This window comes from Anser brachyrhynchus (assembly GCF_964034855.1).
Source record: "Anser brachyrhynchus genome assembly, chromosome: 2".
Classification (NCBI taxonomy): Eukaryota; Metazoa; Chordata; class Aves; order Anseriformes; family Anatidae; genus Anser; species Anser brachyrhynchus.
Genome location: NC_137695.1, coordinates 9,729,080 through 9,750,777, shown reverse-complemented (window position 1 = coordinate 9,750,777; position 21,698 = coordinate 9,729,080). Strand labels below are relative to the sequence as shown.

Here is a 21,698-nt window from a genome sequence, read left to right as displayed (position 1 = left end):
TAATTGGCATGGATATCGTGTGTAATGTATCAATAGATGTAAGAAGGCAGAAAGCAATGAGCCTTACACTTGAAATGTAAGGGGGAGTGGAGGGGCAGGTGCTGACCTATTCTCCTTAATCACCAGTGACAGGACCCATGGGTATGGTGTCAAGCTGAGGCAGGGGAGGTTTAGGCTAGACATCAGGAAGAGGTTCTTCACCAAAAGGGTGGTCACACACTGGAACAGGCTCCCCAGGGAAGTAGTCACTGCACCAACCCTGTCTGAATTTAAGAAGCGTTTGGACTGTGCACTTAGTCACATGGTCTAAAATTTTGGGTAGACCTGTGTGGAGGTCTACCCAATTGGATTCGATGATCCTTATGGGTCCCTTCCAACTCGGGATATTCTATGATTCTGTGAAAGTTGTAGAAATTCAGTTAACTCTTGAAGCAATGTTACATACTTGGATTGAAACAAGTGTTTGATTTGGTAAATCATCAGCTATAATTTATAACGCGTCCTAGATGAATAGTTTTTGTGTATGCTTAGACAATCGATCTGCTTGCAAACCCAGAAACGAAGAAAATTTGACTTAACACACCACCCTCCACCCTGCTGGGCGCGGAGCCGCCATTTTGGGCCACCCGTGCCCATAGGCCCCGCCCCCTCCCTCAGGCCCCGCCCCCCTCTGCCCGTTGCCCCTCCCTCCCTCGGGCGGTTGCGGGCGGGGCCGCGGCGCTGAGCGGTGACGCAGCGGGGGGGGGGGGGCGGTGCTGGCCTTCCTCCTCCTCCTCCTCCTCCCTCTCCTCCCCCTCCCCCTGACGAAGCACCGCAGCCCGCCCCCAGCGCCGCCCGCCGGAGCCCATCGGCCGTCCGGCAGGGCTCGGGGGAGGTAACCGGCCCTGCCCCGGCCATGGTGGGCCGCCCGCCGCCGGGGGGGCAGGAGAAGCAGCAGCTGAGGCGGCAGGACGAGGACGACGAGGAGGAGGAGGAGGAGGAGGCGGCGCGGCGGCCGCCATTCCGCGCGGGGGCCGCGGGGCTATGAAGGATGGAGGCGGACGAGGTGACGATCCGCGAGCAGAACTTCCACAGCCAAGTGCGGGAGTACACGGTACGGTACGCGCCGCGCCCCTCACCGTCGTGTGATTCCCCCCCCCCCCCCCCCGGGTCCCATCGTCGCCCCTTCAGGCTCCTGACCCCCGGCTGCCTGCCCTGATCCGGTGATCTCTGTGACCCCCCAATTCGGGGGTCTCCCCGCCTTCTCCCCCCCCCCCAATTGGGGGGTCCCCCTTCCTTCTCCCCCCCCCCAATTGGGGGGTCCCCCTTCCTTCTCCCCCCCCCCAATTGGGGGGTCCCCCTTCCTTCTCCCCCCCCCCCAATTGGGGGGTCCCCCTTCCTTCTCCCCCCCCCAATTCGGGGGTCCCCCTTCCTTCTCCCCCCCCCAATTCGGGGGTCCCCCTTCCTTCTCCCCCCCCCAATTCGGGGGTCCCCCTTCCTTCTTCCCCCCCCCCAGCTCGGGGGTCCCCCTGCTTTCTCCCCCCCCATTCGGGGTTCTCTCTGCCTCTCCCTGGGGGTCTCCCTGCCCCTTGGGCGAAGCACGGTAGGCACACACCTTCAAATGCAGCCTTGCAACTCCCACCCATTGCTGCTGGTGGTCCTGAGACCCTCGTGGCTTTAGCTGCTGGTTGTAAGGCTGCGCCCTTCTCAAGGGACATGAGGAACCTTCGTGTTTTCCCCCAGCCCTGGGCTCGCTCTCAGCGCTACTGCGTGCCCCGTGCTCTCCAGGTGGAGAAACAGAGCGCGCATACCCTGCACACCCGCGCTGTCCCACCTTCCTCAGCCTCCTGGGGTCAAGTGCAGCGCTGCACCTTGTGTGCAGGTGGGGAGAGCTGTTGCGGTTTCCTCTCGGGACTGCCTGGTTCATGTTTTAAGGACTGTTTGAAGCCCACAGAGGTGTTTCGATGGGGTTCATCGTGCTCCTGGTGCATGCAGGAGAGAGGCGGCTTTGGTCGGCCGCTTACCATCCTAACGCTGCTGGGTTAATTACATGCACTGTGCAGTTATTGCTGGGTGAGAAAGGGGAGACTCCTCGGATGAAGATACCATTTCAAAATTTAACTCTGAATAATTTTCAGCTACTTTAGGAGGCGATCTTAAATATCCCTGTTAACAGGGTTAGGTAGGCCTACAGCAAGGGTGTTTGACAAAAGAGACTTGACTGTGTCCCTAGTGTGTGAATTTCTTTTCTGTATCTTCAGAATCCATATGTTAAAACCTTTCTTTTTCTGAAATATTATACTGCCAGGATATTGTTTTTTCTTAAGAGTACAAATCACATCTGTATGAAGAGAGCTGAAAAATCTTTGCTGGAGTTGTTCTTGTCTTTTACATGAGTGGATGTGGGGTATGTCATGAGAACCGTGACGAGTGGAGGGGCATTGAAAGAATAATATTCTGCTGTAAAGAAGTATTTAAATGTTTTCCTAATGTCTTCTGTATGATGAAAGCAGAAATTTTTATACATCATCATGTGGCTCGTCTGGACGTTAGGGTCCGTCTTTTCCCCAGTGTCCATTTTTCCATTTGTAGTTCTTTGTGCTCTAGGTATCTCCTACTTTTGTCCCCCAGGGTCTTGTTCTGATGTATCATGTGCTACACGTTGTGGTTTTGTACCTAGTGAAGATGCACGATCAAAGTCTTTAATCTACCTTTAAATGTAATAAAGTCTATTAAATTCTTAAAGAGCTAACTAACGTATACTGGAACTACTTCTCTAAAGCTTTGCAGCCCATCTGAGAGCAGTTAGTAATTCTTCCTGTTGGTATAGTCATAAGAATTCACATAAGACATCAAGAACATGTATTTTAGAGGTGCAGTGTTGCTTTATGTGGACAATGAAGGCAGAATATTCAGTAAAAACTTTTTGCTTTTCAGGCTATACTTTTGATATGACAGGCAGTCTGTTATTGTTGAGTAGGTAAGGATAGAAATAACAATTTTCCCTTTTAGTATATGCACTAGTACAGTTGTGTTCTTGCCTTTCATTTATTTATATAGTATATATAAGGTATATTTATGTATATTCATTTATGTATCTGAAGCCCGCAGGGTTTTATGAGCGCATCGACTGCTGCCATCCCCAGCTGAGCACACAACCTTCTTGCAGTGCTCACATGGCTGCAGGGGCATATTGCAAGAATCCTTGTTGCACAGTCTCCTGTTGCTCTTGTCATTAGCCTAAGCGCCACCAAGTACCCAGAGCACGTTGTTTACGTGTACCATGATGTTAACATCCCCCACAAGTAGTTCTGTTCTCCCTGGTCACGAAGTTGCACAGTGAGTATCCTTTCCTCGGAGGTGCAGACAAACAGTTGTGGCTAGGCTGTTGGTACAGCCGTCGGCCCCGTGGCTGAAGGAGGAGCCGTGTTCCACTTTCTGACATGCACGAGGCTTTCGTTCCAGCTGCAGGTGGGGTAGGAGCACTGGAGCGGTGAACAAAAGGATTTAGAGTGTTCTCCCACTGTATTACAAAAACTGCATATGCCTGTTCGTAGAAATAAGTCAGGTTTATGGAATCTGTTAAGTGTCTTTGGAGTTCTAGTTGTGTGGCACCATCTTTACTGGAATCTGAATTTCATGAGAGAGGGGAAATCAGCTTGATGTGGCTGAAAAGAAAACCCTTTTCTCTTTTGTTTTGCAAATTTTATTCTTCTCCTTTGAATGGTTATAGAATTTCTAGATTGTGCGTCCTGAGGGATTCCTAAAGGCATGCTAAGCTCAGCTTCAGTGTGATGTGATGATTGATTTCTGTTATATCTATCTTCTGAGTGGGCAAGCGAGTAAGTTTCTATAAAGTTTTGGTGTATAACAAAACCCGAAGGCCTGTTACCCTTCTGCTGGTGGTACTCACCTCTTTTTCTGTAGGTGCCAACTTCTGATAATTTCACCGTTGAAAGAGAGAAGTTTGTCACGTTTATAAACTGAGTAAGATTAATGAAAGACTTTAAAGGTCTTTTGTCCACTTTCGAGCTGACTGTCTGTGGTTTAATGCATAAAATTCAGGCCCGTTCACCTCCTGGCCTCCTGTTTGGCGTGTCAGCGTGGTGTCTGGTTTTTCAAGAGTGTCCCTGTTTGCAAGAAAAGAACCTGCCTTTTGTTTTGTTGCTTCATGAGATGATCCCTTACTAACAGGAGGCGAACTCTCTAATCTGGTTTCAGCACGGCTCCTCAGACGTGAATCAGCTGGTTCAAGGTTGCTAAATGTAGGAGCACGTGTGCTCTGCATTTGGTCAGCATTCATGTGCAAGTCTTGTAGTACGTGTGAAGGCCGGGTGATGCTCTGTGATTGCATGCTACTGCTGTTTTGTACGCTTACTTATTTTGCCTTCCTTGATCCTTTGATCCATTTCTAGTTTGCTGAGATCTCGCACATCTATGGAACATGCTTAATCTCTTGGGGAATTTCTTTTCCCTTGTGTCCTGTTAGCCTGTCTATTTAAACAACATAACGAAAATGTTCCACTTGTCGCTAGTGGTGCTGTGAGATGTTTATTTCAGGCTCAAATTAAGTAAGCACAGTGGTGCAGGCCTTGAGCTCCTCTGGCTTTACTTTTTCCTACGCTCCTTTGTTCCCCTTTGAGTCTTCTATCTTGCACCATTAGTTTATATGCTTTTAAATCAGTTTATATGCTTTCAAATTTAGATGTACTTCTTGATTTTGTTCCTCTATTTACAAAACGTAGGTCTTTCAGTTTATAAAAATACACGTACACTTCTGAGGCTTCCTTGGCAAAATAAATAGTGTGCTTGTGTTTATGGTGTGTGGGAAAACTGTGGAAGAAAACAACTTGGTGACTGTAAAATTATTAGTTGGAAGGCATGGTATATTTGGAAATGACTTAATTGCACTTAATAGGACACGAGGGAAAACAAACAAGCCCAAAGTGCTGGCAGAATCAGTTCCAACACAAAAGTGCTGTTTTAATGGTTTCATGCAAGTAAAGGCAGACATTAAAATAGGGTAATATGTGTCTTTAGGTAGAGTGTCAGATGCTTCCCTTTGGAAGGGCTGTTTTAGGAGGTGTAGGCTTCACCTACTACCTAGCTGGAGAAACTTTGTTTCTCTGCTTCTAAATGCAGTTCCCTCTGTAAGGGAATTTTGGCATTTTATAGTTATTTATTTTATTTTATTTTTTTGGAAAATCATACTCCTTTAACATTTATTTTTTTATTTCAGCTATATTAAGGTATTAAGGAATTTTTCTTGCTACAGGTGATCTGATCTTTGTTTAACAGGGAGAAAAAACAATCTGAATATAAAAATAACTTCCAGCAGTTTAGAAAGAAACTCTTTAAAAAAGAGTTGTGACAGTGTCAGTGGCTTCGATTTCTGTTTCTGTCTCCACACCACCAGCACTAGCTTGTTTTCCTCTCTTGGTTTCTCTTTGCACCTTTGTAACCCTGTTGTATTTTGGGGTCGAGATGTGTCCGGGACTCCTCTTCCTCCTGAGCTGGCGTGTGGCTCGTGCTGGCGTTTGTCCCTGTTGGCTGCAAGGTGAGCGAGCTGATTAGGGCAGCTGATTAGGGCGCCGTGGTCCCGGGGCAGCACACCCTATTGTTCCCGACCGGTTCTGCCTCCGTGAGCCTTGGCCCCGAGCGGTGCTCACGGTGCTCGCAGAGCAGCGCGTCTGCCAGGAGTGATGGTGTTCTGAGCGCGGGCCAGGAAGGAAATGCTGACTAGAAACACTGGTAATTTTTAAGATCAACTTCTTACAAATAACTAATGTTTGTGTGTTCTGTAAAATGTCTCCTCGTTTTACAGCCACGCAGGGGATGCGTGCCAGCAGGAACCACGCTACGCTTCGTACAGGAGAAGAATCATAAAGTTTATGCAAGTTTATCTTTTATTCAATAACACGTCTTTCTTTTTTTTTTTGATCTATTTCAGGAGTAATTTATATCTTAAACTGCCTCTTGTATCTCAAAGATAATTTTGCTTAGATTTCTCAGTAGTGCCTCTTCCAAAACATTCAAAAAAAAAAACCCAACCTGTAATGACGGATAAAGCAGCACTTGTTGTAGTGACGTGAGGTACGAGGCAGAAGATTGCACATAATAACATAACTACAATGTTGCCAACACTTTTTATAAGTATTATCTTAAAAATATACCCTCACTTGTAAACATGGGTGCTGTTCTGTTGGTGAAGCAGTGAGTCATCTCCTGGCTGCTGGTACCGAAGCGCAGCGCTGGTGGCTCCATCTGGAATCAATAGGCATCTCTCAACACTTGGCTCAGGCAAGCGGATGGAGATATGCTTATTTTCAAAACAAGCAACTTTTTGCAGAGTTCCACTTTTTCCATTTACGTAAAAGAAACATGAAAGACCCAAGTGTAAAAAGTTGCTGTTGGTTACAGGTCAAAAATAATTCCTCTTGAATGCTAGCATGTTTGTTTGTAGCAGCGGTTGGCCAAAAGGCAGACACATTTCGTGGAAGGTACGGACAGCTGTTAAAGAAAACTTAGATTACAAAATAATTCAAGAAATTTTGTCTGGAGAACATAAACTTGATAATGTCAAGGTGCAGGCAGGATTTGAGACAAGGTTAAGAGGTGGTGAAAGAATGAACAGTAAACTAACCCAGCTACTGATCACAAGACCCCAGCCAAATGGTTCCAAAACCAGGTTGTGTTTGGGTAGCTGGCGGTGTAATAGGTGGAGCGGATGAGATGGCAGAGGTAACTGGGAGAAAGCAGCGTTGTCGTGAATGTCTTTTGCAAGCCCGAGAGACACCAGGAGGTGGAGGGCTGGATGGTGGGCGCAGTAGCAGAGGGGGTGGTGGAAGTGGGAGTGAGGAGAGAGGCAGAAGCATGTTCCTAGGGAAGCTATGGTAAGCAAAGGAGTTCAGTTGGGATGTAGCTGGGAATTTGGGTTGAGGAAAACCCAAACAAAACAATCTAAACAAAACGCTTAATTCAATGGATGTTTACTGCTTTTATTTGAAGGCTGTAAGTGCTTATTCTTTTTTTGTGTGTGTAGTATTTTCCCTTTCTTGTCTTTTTATTCTTCCCCTGCTTGATTTCGTAGTTATCCTCATTTAGGAGGGCAGGGACAACTTTTGGTGAGAAAATCCTAACTTCTGCAATGTTCTTTACTCTTTACAGCTCCTCTGAAGTTTCCTTGTAAACATATCCTTCTATACTTCTGTCAAATATCTAGGGACGCTGACTTCTAGGTAACTATTAACGTGCAGGATTTTGCGTAACTTGTCCTGTGGGAACAGGAGAGCCTTTGAACATCCTGACTGTCATTTGCTTTTATGCATCTAACAATTAACAGCCTTGGCTGATGCATCACTGTAAAAGCCAAGCGTGCAGCGAGGTGGAGATGACCTGGAAGAAGTCACTGCTCTGCCCTCCTTACTAGTCATTCGTGGGACAAGTGGAATCGCCTCCTACCTTCAGCAGCTTTGATCTGTTGCTCTTTGGGGCCCAATTAACTCTCATGAAGCTGGTGACAGAACTCACGCTGACTTTTCATCAGCTTGCTGTTGAATACATCTCGTTGTGTTGCTTAGCTGTGCCCCCCCCCCCCCCCGAGGCTTCTAGTTTCTTGTCTAGCTGAAGGAGGTGGAAGTTGGTTCTAACTGCAGTCAACGTGGATGCAGGAGACCCCAGTGCTTTGTCCGGTTTTAATATTTGGGCACTTCAATAATAATTTAGCTTTGAATAACTTGCCAATTAATCACAATATATTTCAACATCTATTTCCATATCACGTAGTTCACTCCAGCAAGCAGCACGAGTATAGGTGGCACTGAAGTCTGTCATGGCTGAGTTTAACATACAGAAGAAAGAAGTAGCATCCTTCACTTGCTCACTGTTACCTCCAGTGTCTGTGGCTCCATGACCATCACTGGAACATGGTGCTTCTGTCTTTCCCATTATCTAATTATACTTTCTATTTTAATGTGTTTAGCTGATACGAAGGATCAATGAGTTGGTGCTGAATTTGACAAAAGCAGTATGTCTAAAGTATTTGCTGAGTTTAAGACAGGTAACTTACGTAAATGTCCAGTTTGTTTGGAGAAGAGAATCTGTAATTGGTGAGAATGATGAAAATGTACAAGTGTTGCAGTTTAAAAATGGATTTGGTTTGGGGGTGGGAAAAATTGAGATGTGCTACTTAAATTCTGTGGTATGTATGAGAAGAAAAAGGAGAGGGTTTTTGAGTTTGGAGGAGAAAATCCACTAGCTCAATCTCCTAAGATACAGTTTGCCCTAGAAATTAATATCGGCCCAAGAAGCTGGCTTAATGCAAACAAATAGTTTAACAAATTTGTGTGAATGAGACTACCGAGTTTATTTTTTCCAGATAGCAACTTTCAGTGGACTGACTCTGAAGTTTTAATGTAACTGGTTATTACAGTCTGGCTGCAAAATGTTGGACAATGCCTTTATTCAGGGCCAGAAAACTTTGCATGACCTAGGTTGGTGCTATTGGTGTTAATTCTAGGGAGTGTTTTAAATTCTACACTAATGCTGAAAAATATTCCTGAGTCTGCTTTTTAATGGTGCTGGTGTAGCCTGTCCAGGTCAAAGAAACATGGCTTGGGGTCACTTTTTCAGGGTTTCTGAGTGCATTACTGGCTACAGAACCAGTAGCCTGAACAAAGGTGTCTGGGGCCTATTGGTGAGACTCGTAGAGGTGTTACAAAATATTATTCCCCTCTTTACTCTGCAGCATAAATACGTTCCCAATAGGTATATAAAAGTGAACATAAAGCTAACAAATTGGTAGATTAACCTGGCTTTTCCCTTCAGTTTGAAGTGTGGTTGTGCTGCGACAAAGTTAGCACGAAGTTAAATGTGTAATGCCCAGAAAGCACCTTCCGAAGGGTTGTAACGGCTGGTTTTGTCTTCAGCTGAGCACTATTCCTAGCGCACAATGCTGCTGGATTTTTTTCAAGCTTTGTTAGATCCTGAAACTTTTCCTAGGTGAGCAACTCTAGACACCCAGCCTCTTAACCGCTAAGGATTTCCTCGTGAATTGGACACCAAGAAAAGCAGGGTGGGCCAGCCTCTCGTATGGCCAGAGGAGACTGTACAGGTGGGGAGAGTTGTGGGTTTGGGGTGTTAATGGGTAAAATTCATCTGTGGTCATAACGCACTTGACACTTTTCTCTTAATTTTGAGATTTGCATGTCACACGAAGTGTTTAAGGCTGTCTGGCTGAATTAGACTGAACTAATATAACTACAGAGCACAGAGCTTAAGAATAAAGAGTTATCTTCATCTGAGGAAAAATAGGTCATCCCAAGCAGATGATATTGTAAATGCCAAGGTCAGACTAAGAGCAGAGCTGAAAGTTTTAGGTTTTTTTTTTTTAGTCTGTATTATTTGTTGTAGGTAACTTATTGATGACCCTTGCAAACAGCAGTGGAGCTCAGTGCTTCCTTTTTGGATGTCGGTAGGATAATGGAGTTACTAGAAATAGACCAAGACTGTTTGTCTCCACCTGTGCTTTCCTGCTCTTCATCCTTGCCATCCTTTCCAGGTGGAAACAGAAGCAGTTGCCAATGCAACAGCAGGAAGGAGCATTTCAGCTGCTGTGGAGCATTTTAATGCACAATAAAATGTAGTAGCAGCAAGAGTAGTAAGTGTGCGTGGTGCTATGCTAAGTTGTTTTATGTTACAGAGATTAAAACTCAAAGGTACAACACTGCTACTTTTCTATAGGTAGCAATCAGTCAGCAAAACCACTGCCAGTTCTGTTTTCAGCCGTTAAATGTGTTCTTAGATATGTTTTACAGCAGTGTTGCACAGTGCCTTCTGCTTTTTCTTTCTTGCTCTGCTTTTTTTCTATTTAGGGAAGAGGACGTGCTCTGTGAAGCAGCAGCAAGAAGTGAAGACTGTTGTGTCCGTAGCCTTTTTCTTGCATATCCTTTGCATAGAAATGCTGGTGGATGCAATAACAGTAGCTTTTTTATTTTTAATTCTGGCATAGTCACTACTTTAAAGTTATTTTCTACACTTCCGCAGTTCTTCAGAGCTTCTTGATTTTTTTATTTCAAAGATAGACAGGACAGCATTTTACTATGCTGTTTTGCTTGTCCAGACTTGCTGGTACTTACTCTAAATGCTAATTAAACGGGAAGAAATGATCAGTTGTCCAATCGGATGCTGTTCTAGAGACAAGCTTAAATGTGTGAAATCAAAGAAATTTTCCAAGGCCTGTGATGTTTTGCTTCAGAATAGTTCTGTGGTGGTTCCTTACTGTTAGAAGCCGGAGCTGTGTGAGGTATTTAGCTTTTTCATAGCAGGAGGGCATCACTGGCAGCTTTACGGGGGTCTGTGCTTATACAAATACAAGTGGAAAAAGGTATAAATTATGAGGTGCCAACACTTCTCACCATGCTGATTTGTTCAGGGTAGCAGAAAAGAAGGCTGACTGTGCCCCGGCCCCCTGTTTGAAGCAGGGTCTGCTACGAGATGATGCTTGCTCAGGGCTTTATCTGGATGAGACCAGCTTACTCGGGGCTTTATCTGGCTGGCTTCTGAAAACCTTCAGGGACGGAGATGGCACAACCTCGCGGGGCAGCCTGTTCCCCTGCTCCACTTGCCCCATGGAGGAGCTTTTCCTTACCTCCAGTCTCATCCTTGGCCATACAGCAGCATCAGGAGCCCAGCTCTGCCTTCTTAGTGACCTTGTAGGTACCCACGGGCTGCTGGCAGGACCCCAAAGGCTCATTGTGTTCATGGGGAACAAACTGAGGTCCATCAGCCTGCCGGCACGGGGCAGGCATTTCAGTCCCCTGACCATCTTGGGGTCATCTTGCTGTAACTTTCAACGGCTTTCCTACATGGGAGGCTCGTAACTGGATGTGATCCCCTGAATGCTGGCTAGAGAGGGGTAATTACTTCCACAATTATTGGCTTTGCTCCTGGTAATGTCGCCCAGGATGCCGTTGGGGGGCTTTGCCAGGGTGCACTGCTCCGCAGTTAGTGGGTGATTACTGCACAAATTCGCGGTGTGCTTTTTTCTTTCTTCTTACGCTTCCAGCACAACTGGGGCGAATACGGTGCAGTATGTACAGACCCTCTCTAAAGAAGCTGTTGCTCTTTCTGTGCACAAAAATACAAGTCTTCATATGCACACGCTAATTACAGTGGGGAATTGCATCTGTATTCTGTGTATCGTGGAGAGGAGGGGAAAACCCTCGTGTATTTTGAGCACGTTCTTTCTTACGGAGAATGTGTACCTCTAGCACTTGCAACAGCAGATGATGCTTTATTAATCCACGGCATGAACTTCAGTGCCAGAGTTTTAAAGGTCATCAACACGGACAAATTAATGTCAGCTGATCTTTAGCTGTCAGGGGGATAAGCACAAGGTAACTTGAGTTAGTTCAGACCTTTGTTTGTGTTTAATGTTAGACTCTCCAGTGCCAGTGCCTCCTCAGACATGCACGGTTACAAATTGGAATATGTGGGGTTTATCTCCAGCTCCATCCTCACAGGAGTTGAGCTGCCTGGTACGGATCCAGAAGTATGAGACTGGTGGAGCTGGATACAAGATACTTAGGAATGCAGTGCATCCCCAGAAGTATCTTCTCTTGGTGTGTCCTGTGTGTAACCTCAGCAGGCAAAACAGCACATCTTTTCCCAAATGAAGATGAACTCCAGGGGAAGATGGGTTTCTTTTGCTTGTCCGACCAGAGGTTGTGTTTCTTCCATGCAAAGACATTTAATAAATTATATGCTTGTTGCTGAAAGTCTTTTTAGTGTGCCACCTGCTAAAAGGGAGCCCCTAAATGTAGCACGGATTTCACACGCTTTGTTTTCAGCTGCCGGGTGGTGTTTGAAAATAATACTAATAAAAAAAGAAATGATTTGCATAACTGTTTCTAACCCTAAATTCTCACACTCCTTTTTTTTTCCTTTATATTTTGATGCAGCTGGTCAAACAAGGACTCAGGGTGCTTCCCCCATAATGTAAGAACATAGGTTTGAAGTAGCTTCCTAGAAGCAGTCTAGCTGTGGCAACAGATCTATGACTGCTTTGCCCTTCTCTAAAGTTAAAGTGAATTTAAGGAAATAAACTTTAAAATTGAAAGGTTTTTTAATCAATGCTGTATCAGGGAGTGTCAGAAGTCCTGATTAATCACAGCTGTGTACACTTCCTGCAGTGTCTTCACTTTCCCCTCAAGTCTGGACGAGCTTAATCTGTGCTCCAGTGGAAAAGCAATTGTGGAAGATTGGGGTTACGAGGAATGTAACTTGTACCAGATTTGTTGCATTCGCAGCATCCTTACCTGTTGTCAGATCTTATTGCAGGGATGAATGATGGCATAAAATGATGCTTTTTGTTGAAAACAGGGCTTGCAGTATGATTAGGATTTAACAGAATATTCCAGTGTTAGCTTATACATATCACTGTCACATATAATAGTTCAGGTTTTTAGATGTTTTTTAAAGGCAATAGGTTCTTCCTTCACTGGAGATACCGATGTGTTGTGTGGTGTGCTTTTTAGGCGAGTGTCGTATTGCACTATGACTACCTGGATGCATTTTAATACCTTTGATTAGAAATAAAGGCTAACAGTTGGTTTAGGACACTAAGAACTTATTTATATGTGGATAATCCTATTCTGAGCCTTTTTTAAAGATAAAAATTAGTTGCAAAGAACTATGTTTTTGAAGACACCTGACTGTTGTTAAACTTTCTTTTGCATGTGCCAAGGGCTATATCCAGATAGCACATAGAAAGGTATTATGTAAACTGGGGCAGAGCTGTAAAGTGAATTAGAAGCTGGTTGTAGTGTACGTGATGGTAGGTGTTTGGACAAATCTGCTCTTCAGTTTCCTAAAGTATCAGTATTAACAGCCGTCTTGCTCAACTATGATGAAAATGATGTAAAATATGCTGCTGTTAGAACACTACTGATTCCTTCGGAGGTCTAGCTAATGCAGTGGATGGCTGGATCACTGTGCAGAAGGGAGTGGATTACTCTGAAATAGAGGTAGTGTAAAATTAAGGTGTGGTTTCTAAAAGGAGGAAAAAAGAGACGTTTATTCACCTTAATCCTGAAAACAGGTTTCTACTGTATCTTGAACTGCTCAAGTGGAAGCAATTGGGGAGGACAGCATGGATGGGTTTGGTGATCGGAGGAAAACTAATGTGACTCTCGGGTGAACAGGTTTAAGTACTTTAAGTAAAGAAGGGATGGCTTAGTGCTGTTACATACAGCCACAGGACTGGCTGTACCTGGAGTGCTGCATAAAAGCCCAGTCGTCATCATCATTAAGAATTATGAACTGAGACAAGAACAAGTACAAACAAGGGCCGTGTTTTTATTGCAGTACAAAAATATCACAAAACAAAGAGCAGCGTGAGGAGTAAGAGCCCAGGATTGCAGCGTGACAGGACAGTGGAGTCTATTCTCCGGCTCTCATGGGCAGCACATTCCTTTTCCCCAGCTTAACAGAGTTCCACTCTAAAAATAGTTAGGATGCTGCTCCCTTTAGTTTTGCTGCTCCCTTTCGAAGGCTATTTGGGACGCATGGATACACACACTTCAGGATCACAGCTTGCACTGAGTATAAACCGAGACCGAAGGCACGTTTGAGTTTGCTTAGTGATTTGTTTCGATTACTATGAAGAAATTTTAACTTCTGAATACTCTTCTGTTAAATTCCTAAAGCTTTCACTGGTTAGAATTTACTTGTTTATTCATTAAAAAGGTGTTTATTAGTGAAAATACATAATTTTCATCAAATATTTACAATGATACAATTGTTCTCAATTCTGACAAGTAGAAGGATAATTACACCAATATCTATAGTTACACGTTATTGCTGAGTTGCAAAGTAGCTGTCATCTAAAACTAGAAATATGGCATCTGACAGTTCATGTTACTGGACAGTTTTCTCCTGCTGTACTCTGCAAATACCTCACTTATCTCTGTGGTACCATATAAGTACAGACCCATGCTTTCACTGTAACCTTGCTGTCACAGATGGAATAGAGGACATCTATTCTATTTGAAGATAATACAAGACAGCAGTCACCCTTTTCTTGTTTTAAATAAAACAAGAGAAAGAGAGCTTAACTGTATTTTAGACAGAAGCAGTGTTATTTGGGTCTTGCAGATTTTTTAAAAAGAATTTTACTGACCCTGTCTGTGTCACACCTAATTTTCAAAGGTGGGTGCCTAAAATTAGATGCCTCTCTCTGTAGGCTTGGTCTAGTTTTCAGGGAAACTGGAAACTCAGAGAATGACTCTTTTTCGGCACTGGCACTGTTATCTGTTACTGACAGGACAAGCTCTGAAAGCCCAAGGTGGTTCTCAGATTTTTGTTCTTTCTGATTCAAAAATATACCAGCTTTTTAAAATTAAATCCGATTTCTCTATCAAAAACCTTTTCTTCTTTGAAGCAACCTTTCGAAGAAGGCAATTTAGAATGGTGAACTCTATTCAGGTTGAATATTTGAATACAGAAACCTAGTTATGACATCTGATTTCTAGCATCTGTATTTCAGACATCCCCGCTGTGGGTTACCTGCTCAGAGAACGAGCTCAGTTGCCTCTTTCAGACCCATGGCACAGTGATACCGCTGGGGGGAAGTCTGTGGGGCAATTGTAGGCACCCAGGTGCTGTGCTTTGTTTCTGATCTAACATGTCTGACGACATAACAAAAAAAAATAAGCTGGGAGAGTTATTTCAATTAGTATTCTTCAAAAAGTCTTTCCTAATTACATGATACGTCCTTTTCTCTTCCTGTTCTCCCTATCATTCTGCCTGTTTAGATGTAATTTGGCTGTACATTTGAGATGTAAAATTTTAAGGACTATCATCATTACCCTTGCTTTGACTTTTTTCCTTCTCTTAGGGCAGTTGTTCTGCTCCTGATTTTCTGAGACAGTAAGTTGTTAAAGGCAGCAAATCTTTAAATGACTGATTAAGGAAATGGCTTTACCAGGCGTGAGTTAAACTGTTTTGCAGCTTCAGATCACAATGGAAGTCAACGCTCAGATTGTAGTAAAACACACTGGGGGGCTAATATTGTGAACTGCAGATCCAATTAAAACACCTATGCAGGCAGTAGGACAAACTCCCTTTAATAACAAAAACTGCTAAAACAGTTTCATCTGACTGAGTTGGTCAGCTGCTGTGTTAGGAGACCTGCTTGGTGGCTACTGGTATTGTGCACAAAACAAAAGGATCATAATAGAAAAGGATCTTAATAATTCGGGATACATCACGTAGTTTCTCAGCTTGTGTGTGTAGGTGATCTGTTTGCTGCAAGCTAATAATAGGAAGAAAATACATTGTTGGAGTGCAGCAGTTCACTCTTATTGCTCAAGTACTAGTGAAGATGAAGGGCTACAGCACCTTGGGGTGGCGTGCTTTGCTGTTTTTACTTCTGACTCAGGTTTTTAATAGGCATCAGTAAGCTAGGTTAAGGAAGCAGTGTTGACCCTCTGGTATTTCCTTCAAGAGAAACTTGATTTTTTGTTGTTGTTGTTGTTACCCCAAAAGATTTGAAAGGTTAAAACTGTATTGTCATTTGATTAATTTCCTCTGTATTTGTAGCTGTGTGGGCCTTGTCTTACTGTATTGAAGTTCGAGTGCCAAATCTTAGAAACAATTTGATGCAAGACACCCTGGGCCTACTTGTGACCTAAATAAGCTGTCTGCCTTGTGAGGAGGGGAATCGTGCCCTTGGCTTCTCCGACTACAGAGGAAACTGTGTTTGACTAGCTCACGCTCAGACATCCACTGTGTGCAGTCTCTCTGGTCTGTATTGTTACCTAGAATTTGTTGGGCTCAGACATTATGGAAATAGTAATCCTAATTACCTTCTTCTTTATGTATGTTGATAGCTTATTCCAAAATAGATCTTTAGGAACCCATTGTACCATTACCCCCACATCACTTGTGGCAAGGAGTGATAAATCTTATGACTTGAATATGTTCAAACTTGGGAAAAAAACAAAAACAAAAAAGAACATAAAACACTGGCATTTTCTTCATTTTAGAGTAGAACTTGTTAGCTGTGTAGTGGCTCTAACATCTGTTAATTTGAGCAGTTCTTATTGGTTTAACTTTCTATTAAAGAGGTATAAACCATAAAACCAGCACTGACCTTTATATAAAGGACGCTTGCATTGATCTGAATTAAACTTCAAATTGTTGATAGTGTATTTTCTGTTCATTCTTATTATAATCCAGACATTTCTTCACAACCTAATTAATGCAACATTTTTTTTTCCAGATTTGTTTTCTCCTATTTGCTGTTCTCTACATAGTTTCCTACTTCATAATCACAAGATACAAAAGAAAAGCAGGTAAGCATAGTTTTTGATGTATTCAAAATTCACTTTGTTTTTTCAAGTGAGTAGGTGGTTCTTTTCCTCTCTGCCACCACAAGAGAAGCAGAAGAACCTGTCCAGATCGCTGGCCAAACGTGTTTCTCAGGCTGCAGCAGCCTGAGCTGATCTGGTTGTATGTGCTGCTGTCTTCCCCTCTTTCTGTTCCCTGTGTTCCCAAGCCACAAGCTCTCCATCCCCTCTGTTGTGCCAGCTCTAGCACTTCTTAGACCCTTCAGCGCGCCTTCTAATAACACCACGGATGAGGCACACTGAAGCATCTCAGAAGATCAGTGAGTGCTGTAGCTGGCACTCTGTGATGGAGTGAGGATGTGTGGTTGGAGGGAGGTATGGATGGCCACACGTTGTTCCGTAGTGGCTCCATGTCAGCCTATATTTCATCTGCTTTGAGATTGAAGAAAGGGGAGAATTTCAAGTAGGCACTTCTGCCTCTCTTGCCTTTAGATCTTGTTCTCCTTTCATGTCAACTTCTTTAGAGTAAGTGTCTTCAGGCTGTACTTTAACATCAAAATCAAGTTCAAAGCTTTAGCTGGTAAAGTGAAAAGGTTGCCAGTTCTACTGAAGGGAAGTAGTGGATTTTGTCTAATAATTCTGCTTTGTTTAGGTACAGTTGTTTTATTGTTCTTAATGTGTTCTTTATGACCTCCCCATTGAAGCCTGATTCCTTGAGATAAGTGATAATCCTTTTTTTCCTACTTTAGAAACATTGTCTGACACTAATCTGTAGGGACCCCTGTCATATTTTTCTCTTTCTATTCTAAAGGCAAATACCATAAAAATCTGTATAAAATGGCAGAATCTTTGACTCTTGACAGCTTATCCGAGGCTTTGATGCTCAGTCAATCATTCCAGAAAAGCATTTGCATGCATCAAGACCTTGGCACTTTGAATTTTGGTAGAAACTGCTTATTGAGCTTTAATGACCTGTGTTAGGATAGCGCTACTTTCACAGATGGACTTGTATGTAAAACATAAAAATCTTCAAGAAATTTAGTGTATCTTTTATTAAAAAAAGTGTGCCTCTTTCAACATAGTGAATAAAACAGATGCTACCTTGTGATCCTAGTATGTATTCTGGATACAAAGCTGCTGTTATATGCTGTTATATGGAAGTATGGAAGAATGGGAAGGGAGAATGAGTTTGGCAAACTCCTGGATGTGAATACTTTTTACCTTTTTGGCAGTTGTTCTCAACAGCTAGGGAGAGGAAATGCTCTGCAGCTGTCATGACTTTCTGAAAGTTTTTTGAGCATTTAGTTAGGCAAACTTCATTGCTTGCTAGGATCTTCCTGATGAGATTAGTTTGGAGAGTTAGCACTTCTGGAATTCTTTCAGGGGAAAAAAAGTTTCCACAACAAGCTCTCTAGCCAGGGTAATACATAAGGGACTTGTACTTGGTCTCTGAAAACACCATGAGATTCCCATCAAAACACCATCAGATTCCACTCAAAGAAATGGAAGCAATAACCCCTCATTCTTATGAAATTATTCTGTGAAAGTACAGTACGTTAATGGCTACATGTTTATTTCGAGTGTATGCATAGTTCTTAAAAACTTGAAACACCTGGTCTGTTTTTCAAACCAAGAATAAATAAGGGTTGAAAAATAGATTTTGAGTTACCTGATGGAAAAGCTGGGAGACTTGAAAGATTAAAGAAGGCTGACTCTAAAATGACTTAAAATGTAGGAATAACACCCAGACATGTATAGAAAAGTGTATAAAGAATAGATGAAGAACATATTTGTGATTAGATCTCTGAGCTAAATGTTGAAAAGACTTAAAATCGTTGGAATATGCAACAACAGATCTTCTCTTCCCCTACCCCCCACTCAAAACAAAAAGCAAACCAAAAAAGCCAGGAGCAGGGTGGAGAAATCAGTAAGGAGAAGTTACTGAGTGAAACAAGTGGTCATTCCTGTATGCTTTCTTTGTCTGTGTGGTTTTCTTGCTTGTTTCTTTTTGTTTTAAATAACAAAACCCCATAAAAACACCTCACCCCCAATATTAATACTGAAAATAAAACGTCTATTTAGGAACTTACAGTAGTAGGGTAATATGGACCTGAAGACTCTCCTGTAGCTTTTCTGCTCTGTGAAGCTTGAGATATCCAGAGTGACAGTTTGTAGCAGCAGCTGTAGTAGTAATAGTCTGAAAGCTTGCTTGCCATAGAGCCCTTTGGAAGATATTTTAAATATGCAGGTTAAAACTTCTTGAAATAGAATGAAATAACTTTGTAGCTAACTTGATTGAGAAGAGCTTAAGACTAGTCAAAAAAAAAAAACATTTGTAAAAGGCACTTTTAAAATACCGATGCTAATAAATTTTTGGTTTTAGTAATCCTAAATTTTAACTAAATGTGTTCCTATGTATGTTTAGCCTGAGGAAAGGAGACTACCTATTGAATATAACCTTCTATATTTTTTTTTCAGATGAGCAAGAGGATGAAGATGCCATAGTTAACAGAATATCGTATGTATAGCTCTTTAAGAACTTTTTACCTGAATATATTGTTTTGACAGGAATCTTGTGTGCTTTCAAACTAGATAAGTCCCTTTTAAATGTGATGGCAAATTAAATGTGCTATCAGAGGGCAGAGGAAAAGATACTTGATCAGGTGTCAACTTGGGTTACGGAAGACATGATGAGAGAAGGCAGTTTGGTCTAGGGATTCTTCCACCTGTGGCTTTTCTGGTAGGCACTAAGTTGGTCAGAATGTCATATGAGGATCTGATGCTAGGGTAGAATCCAGTGCAAGACTGTCACCTAAAGTAAGGTGTCTAAATACAGGTGTCATGTGAATTAAGTCCCACCGCAGTAGTCAATGGCAATCTTGTCAAGGGAGGCAGTGGATCCTGGAGAGCAACGTAGCTCACCATAAAGTAGACATCTGCATCTGATCATCTGAACAGGGCTTAAAAAAGAATAGTGAATGGAAGTCAAACACTTGCCAGACCTGCTGGTCTGCCAGAGACTCTGTCCTCTTCCTGTTCCTTTGTAAAACTAGATATTAATCTTTCCTATTTAAATATCCCTGAGGATTTACAGAACGTCTGTGAGCTGTTGCTGCCCTCTCAGTTTTGTGATTTGCTAAAACATGTGGACTTGCTACTTACTGCAACACTCTTAGCTCTTTGGTGGTGGTACTGTCATCCTGTTGGAAGGAGAGCTCATTGCATGTTTTATTGATTTGTCTTGTACCCTGGGAAAGTGCCGAGTACATTGCAAGCTGTTCACTTTTAGTTGTGTGTTTGTGGCAAGCTTGGAAGATGCACAAAGATGATAAATCTTACATGCTTTGCCCAGTAGTGTCTGATATTTTTTTATGGATTTAAAATACTCATTTGCCACAAGGTCTGCTTCAGGTCAAGAGAGAAAAAAATACATACTTGAATGCCATGAAGGTCTCAGCTCTAATGTAGAGAGGAGGTACTCTTCTGGTTTTCAGACTGCAGTGAATTAAGGTTCTTCTAGATTGAATGATTCTCATAGCAGCTGTGGTCTTAGCCTGGCTTTGAATTTTTCAACATTCAAAGAGTAAAACTTGTCTGGTTAACTGTTACCCCGAATCTATTTTCTAGTTTAGCTTTAAAGTACAACAAATATCAATTGTAAATAGTGTTCTTCATAAGACCATGGCGTAAGTCAAGACAAGATTGGCACTTCAGAATAATATCCTTTCATTGAAAGTGTTATATATTGCTTCCTGTTTTTTCAGCCTAAGCTTTCTTGTTTCTGAAGTGGGCATGTTATTTTTCAAACAGCAGTAACTGTCAGACATATACAGTAAGATATTTCTTTGCGTAGCATAATTGTCAGGACTTAAAAGAGGTAGGTGGGGGAGAAAACCAATCTAAACTCCCGTAGCACCTTAAAAGACAGTGTGTTAAGTTTCTCAGTTTTGGCTTAGAGTACTTAAACATCTTTAAGTGAAAGAAAAATATGTCAAAAACCAACAACAAAAGCATCGTATCTTTTTCTGAAAGGAAATTAGTCACACTGACTTTCTTCATTGTGTGAATGAAAATTAGATTTGTAGAGACAGTTATGGAAAAGTAAGATTTCTGTAAGCAGCTCATTGATGCTTCTGTCATAGGAATGATCTATAAGTTTATTTTTCTTATAGAGTTTTGAAAATTATTTCTTATTTTGTTCTAGCGTTGGATTAGTTCTGTGAGAATATTTTTACTTTGCTTTTTGAAGAACACAGTTCTTTTTAATGCCACAAGATGGCAGTTTGTATAAATCGTATTTGTGATCTAAAGAGAGTAAGCTTAAACACTTTACATAATTCTGGTGATTTCTCAGTACTGACTTTAGTTATCAAAAAACACTAAGCTGTGAGATATTCAAATGTGTACTTGGTGAAAGAAAAGCAATAGTTTTTTCAGTTTGGTGTTAAAATATTTGTGTAATTATACCCACTTTGTGAACATTAAAAAGCTCATCTGCTTTTTTAAAATAAAATTATAGTAAGAATTTAGAAATAGAAAAATTTTTCTATGTATGTATGTGGGGAATGAAAAGTAAAATATGAATTGTCAAAAGATACTGCATAAATTCCAATAATTTTATAACGTTGAATGCACACCATTCCAAAGAGTGTAATTGTGGCATTTAGTAAAAAGCAATTATTTTTACTGGATTCCGTAAACTACTTGGTATTTGAATTTGCTTTTTTGAAGTGAAATACTGTGGAAATCACAGGGTTACCTTCAGACGCTGTTTTAATAGGTAGGCTAACTACTTTTTTTTAACCCTGTTCAGAGCATGTTGTTGTTGGTAACAGTGGTACATTTCTTTAAATTTCAGGCTGTTCTTGAGCACCTTCACTCTAGCAGTTTCAGCTGGTGCAGTCCTGCTTCTACCTTTCTCAATAATCAGCAATGAGATCCTGCTTTCTTTTCCACAAAACTACTATATTCAGTGGTTAAATGGCTCACTAATTCATGGTTAGTACTCAGCATAATGTAATTAAAATTGATGTCTTCATTATACATTTACAGATATGTTCTTATTTTTAAACTAATAACCCCATTTTCTTTTAAAATGCTAAATGAATTGTTGATATGTTATTGGTTAGTTGTTTTTGCTGCTGGGTGATGCATCCTTAAAATCTGTCTTCACTGTTCTGTTGTTTATTAAAGGAATATGAAGACTTGGGATTAAATCAAATGCATTGCTTTGAGTATCAATGTAGCATTAGAGCTATCAGAAGCTAACTAACTTGAAAATGCACTGTTGAAACGCCTTCCTTATGTGTAACTGCAAGATTCATAAGCCTGTTTGCTTGTAATGATAAATTTATTCTTTAAATACAAAAT

The 21,698-nt window shown here is 41.9% G+C and overlaps 1 protein-coding gene across 2 annotated transcripts in view; it reads left to right on the top strand.

Annotated features, from left to right (window-relative positions):
* The first annotated feature begins 699 nt into the window (after positions 1 to 699).
* The window catches only part of LMBR1 (limb development membrane protein 1), a 68,524-nt gene continuing 47,525 nt past the window's right edge, over positions 700 to 21,698 (top strand). Inside the window, exons 1-4 of one of the 2 annotated variants that reach the window (XM_080579560.1) lie at positions 700 to 1,093; positions 16,262 to 16,334; positions 18,807 to 18,846; positions 21,187 to 21,326. In XM_080579560.1, the coding sequence (XP_080435686.1) occupies positions 1,031 to 1,093; positions 16,262 to 16,334; positions 18,807 to 18,846; positions 21,187 to 21,326 (316 nt within the window). In that variant the 5' untranslated portion in view covers positions 700 to 1,030. The remainder of the gene's footprint in view (positions 1,094 to 16,261; positions 16,335 to 18,806; positions 18,847 to 21,186; positions 21,327 to 21,698) is intronic. The other variant, XM_080579561.1, reaches the window with a different exon arrangement.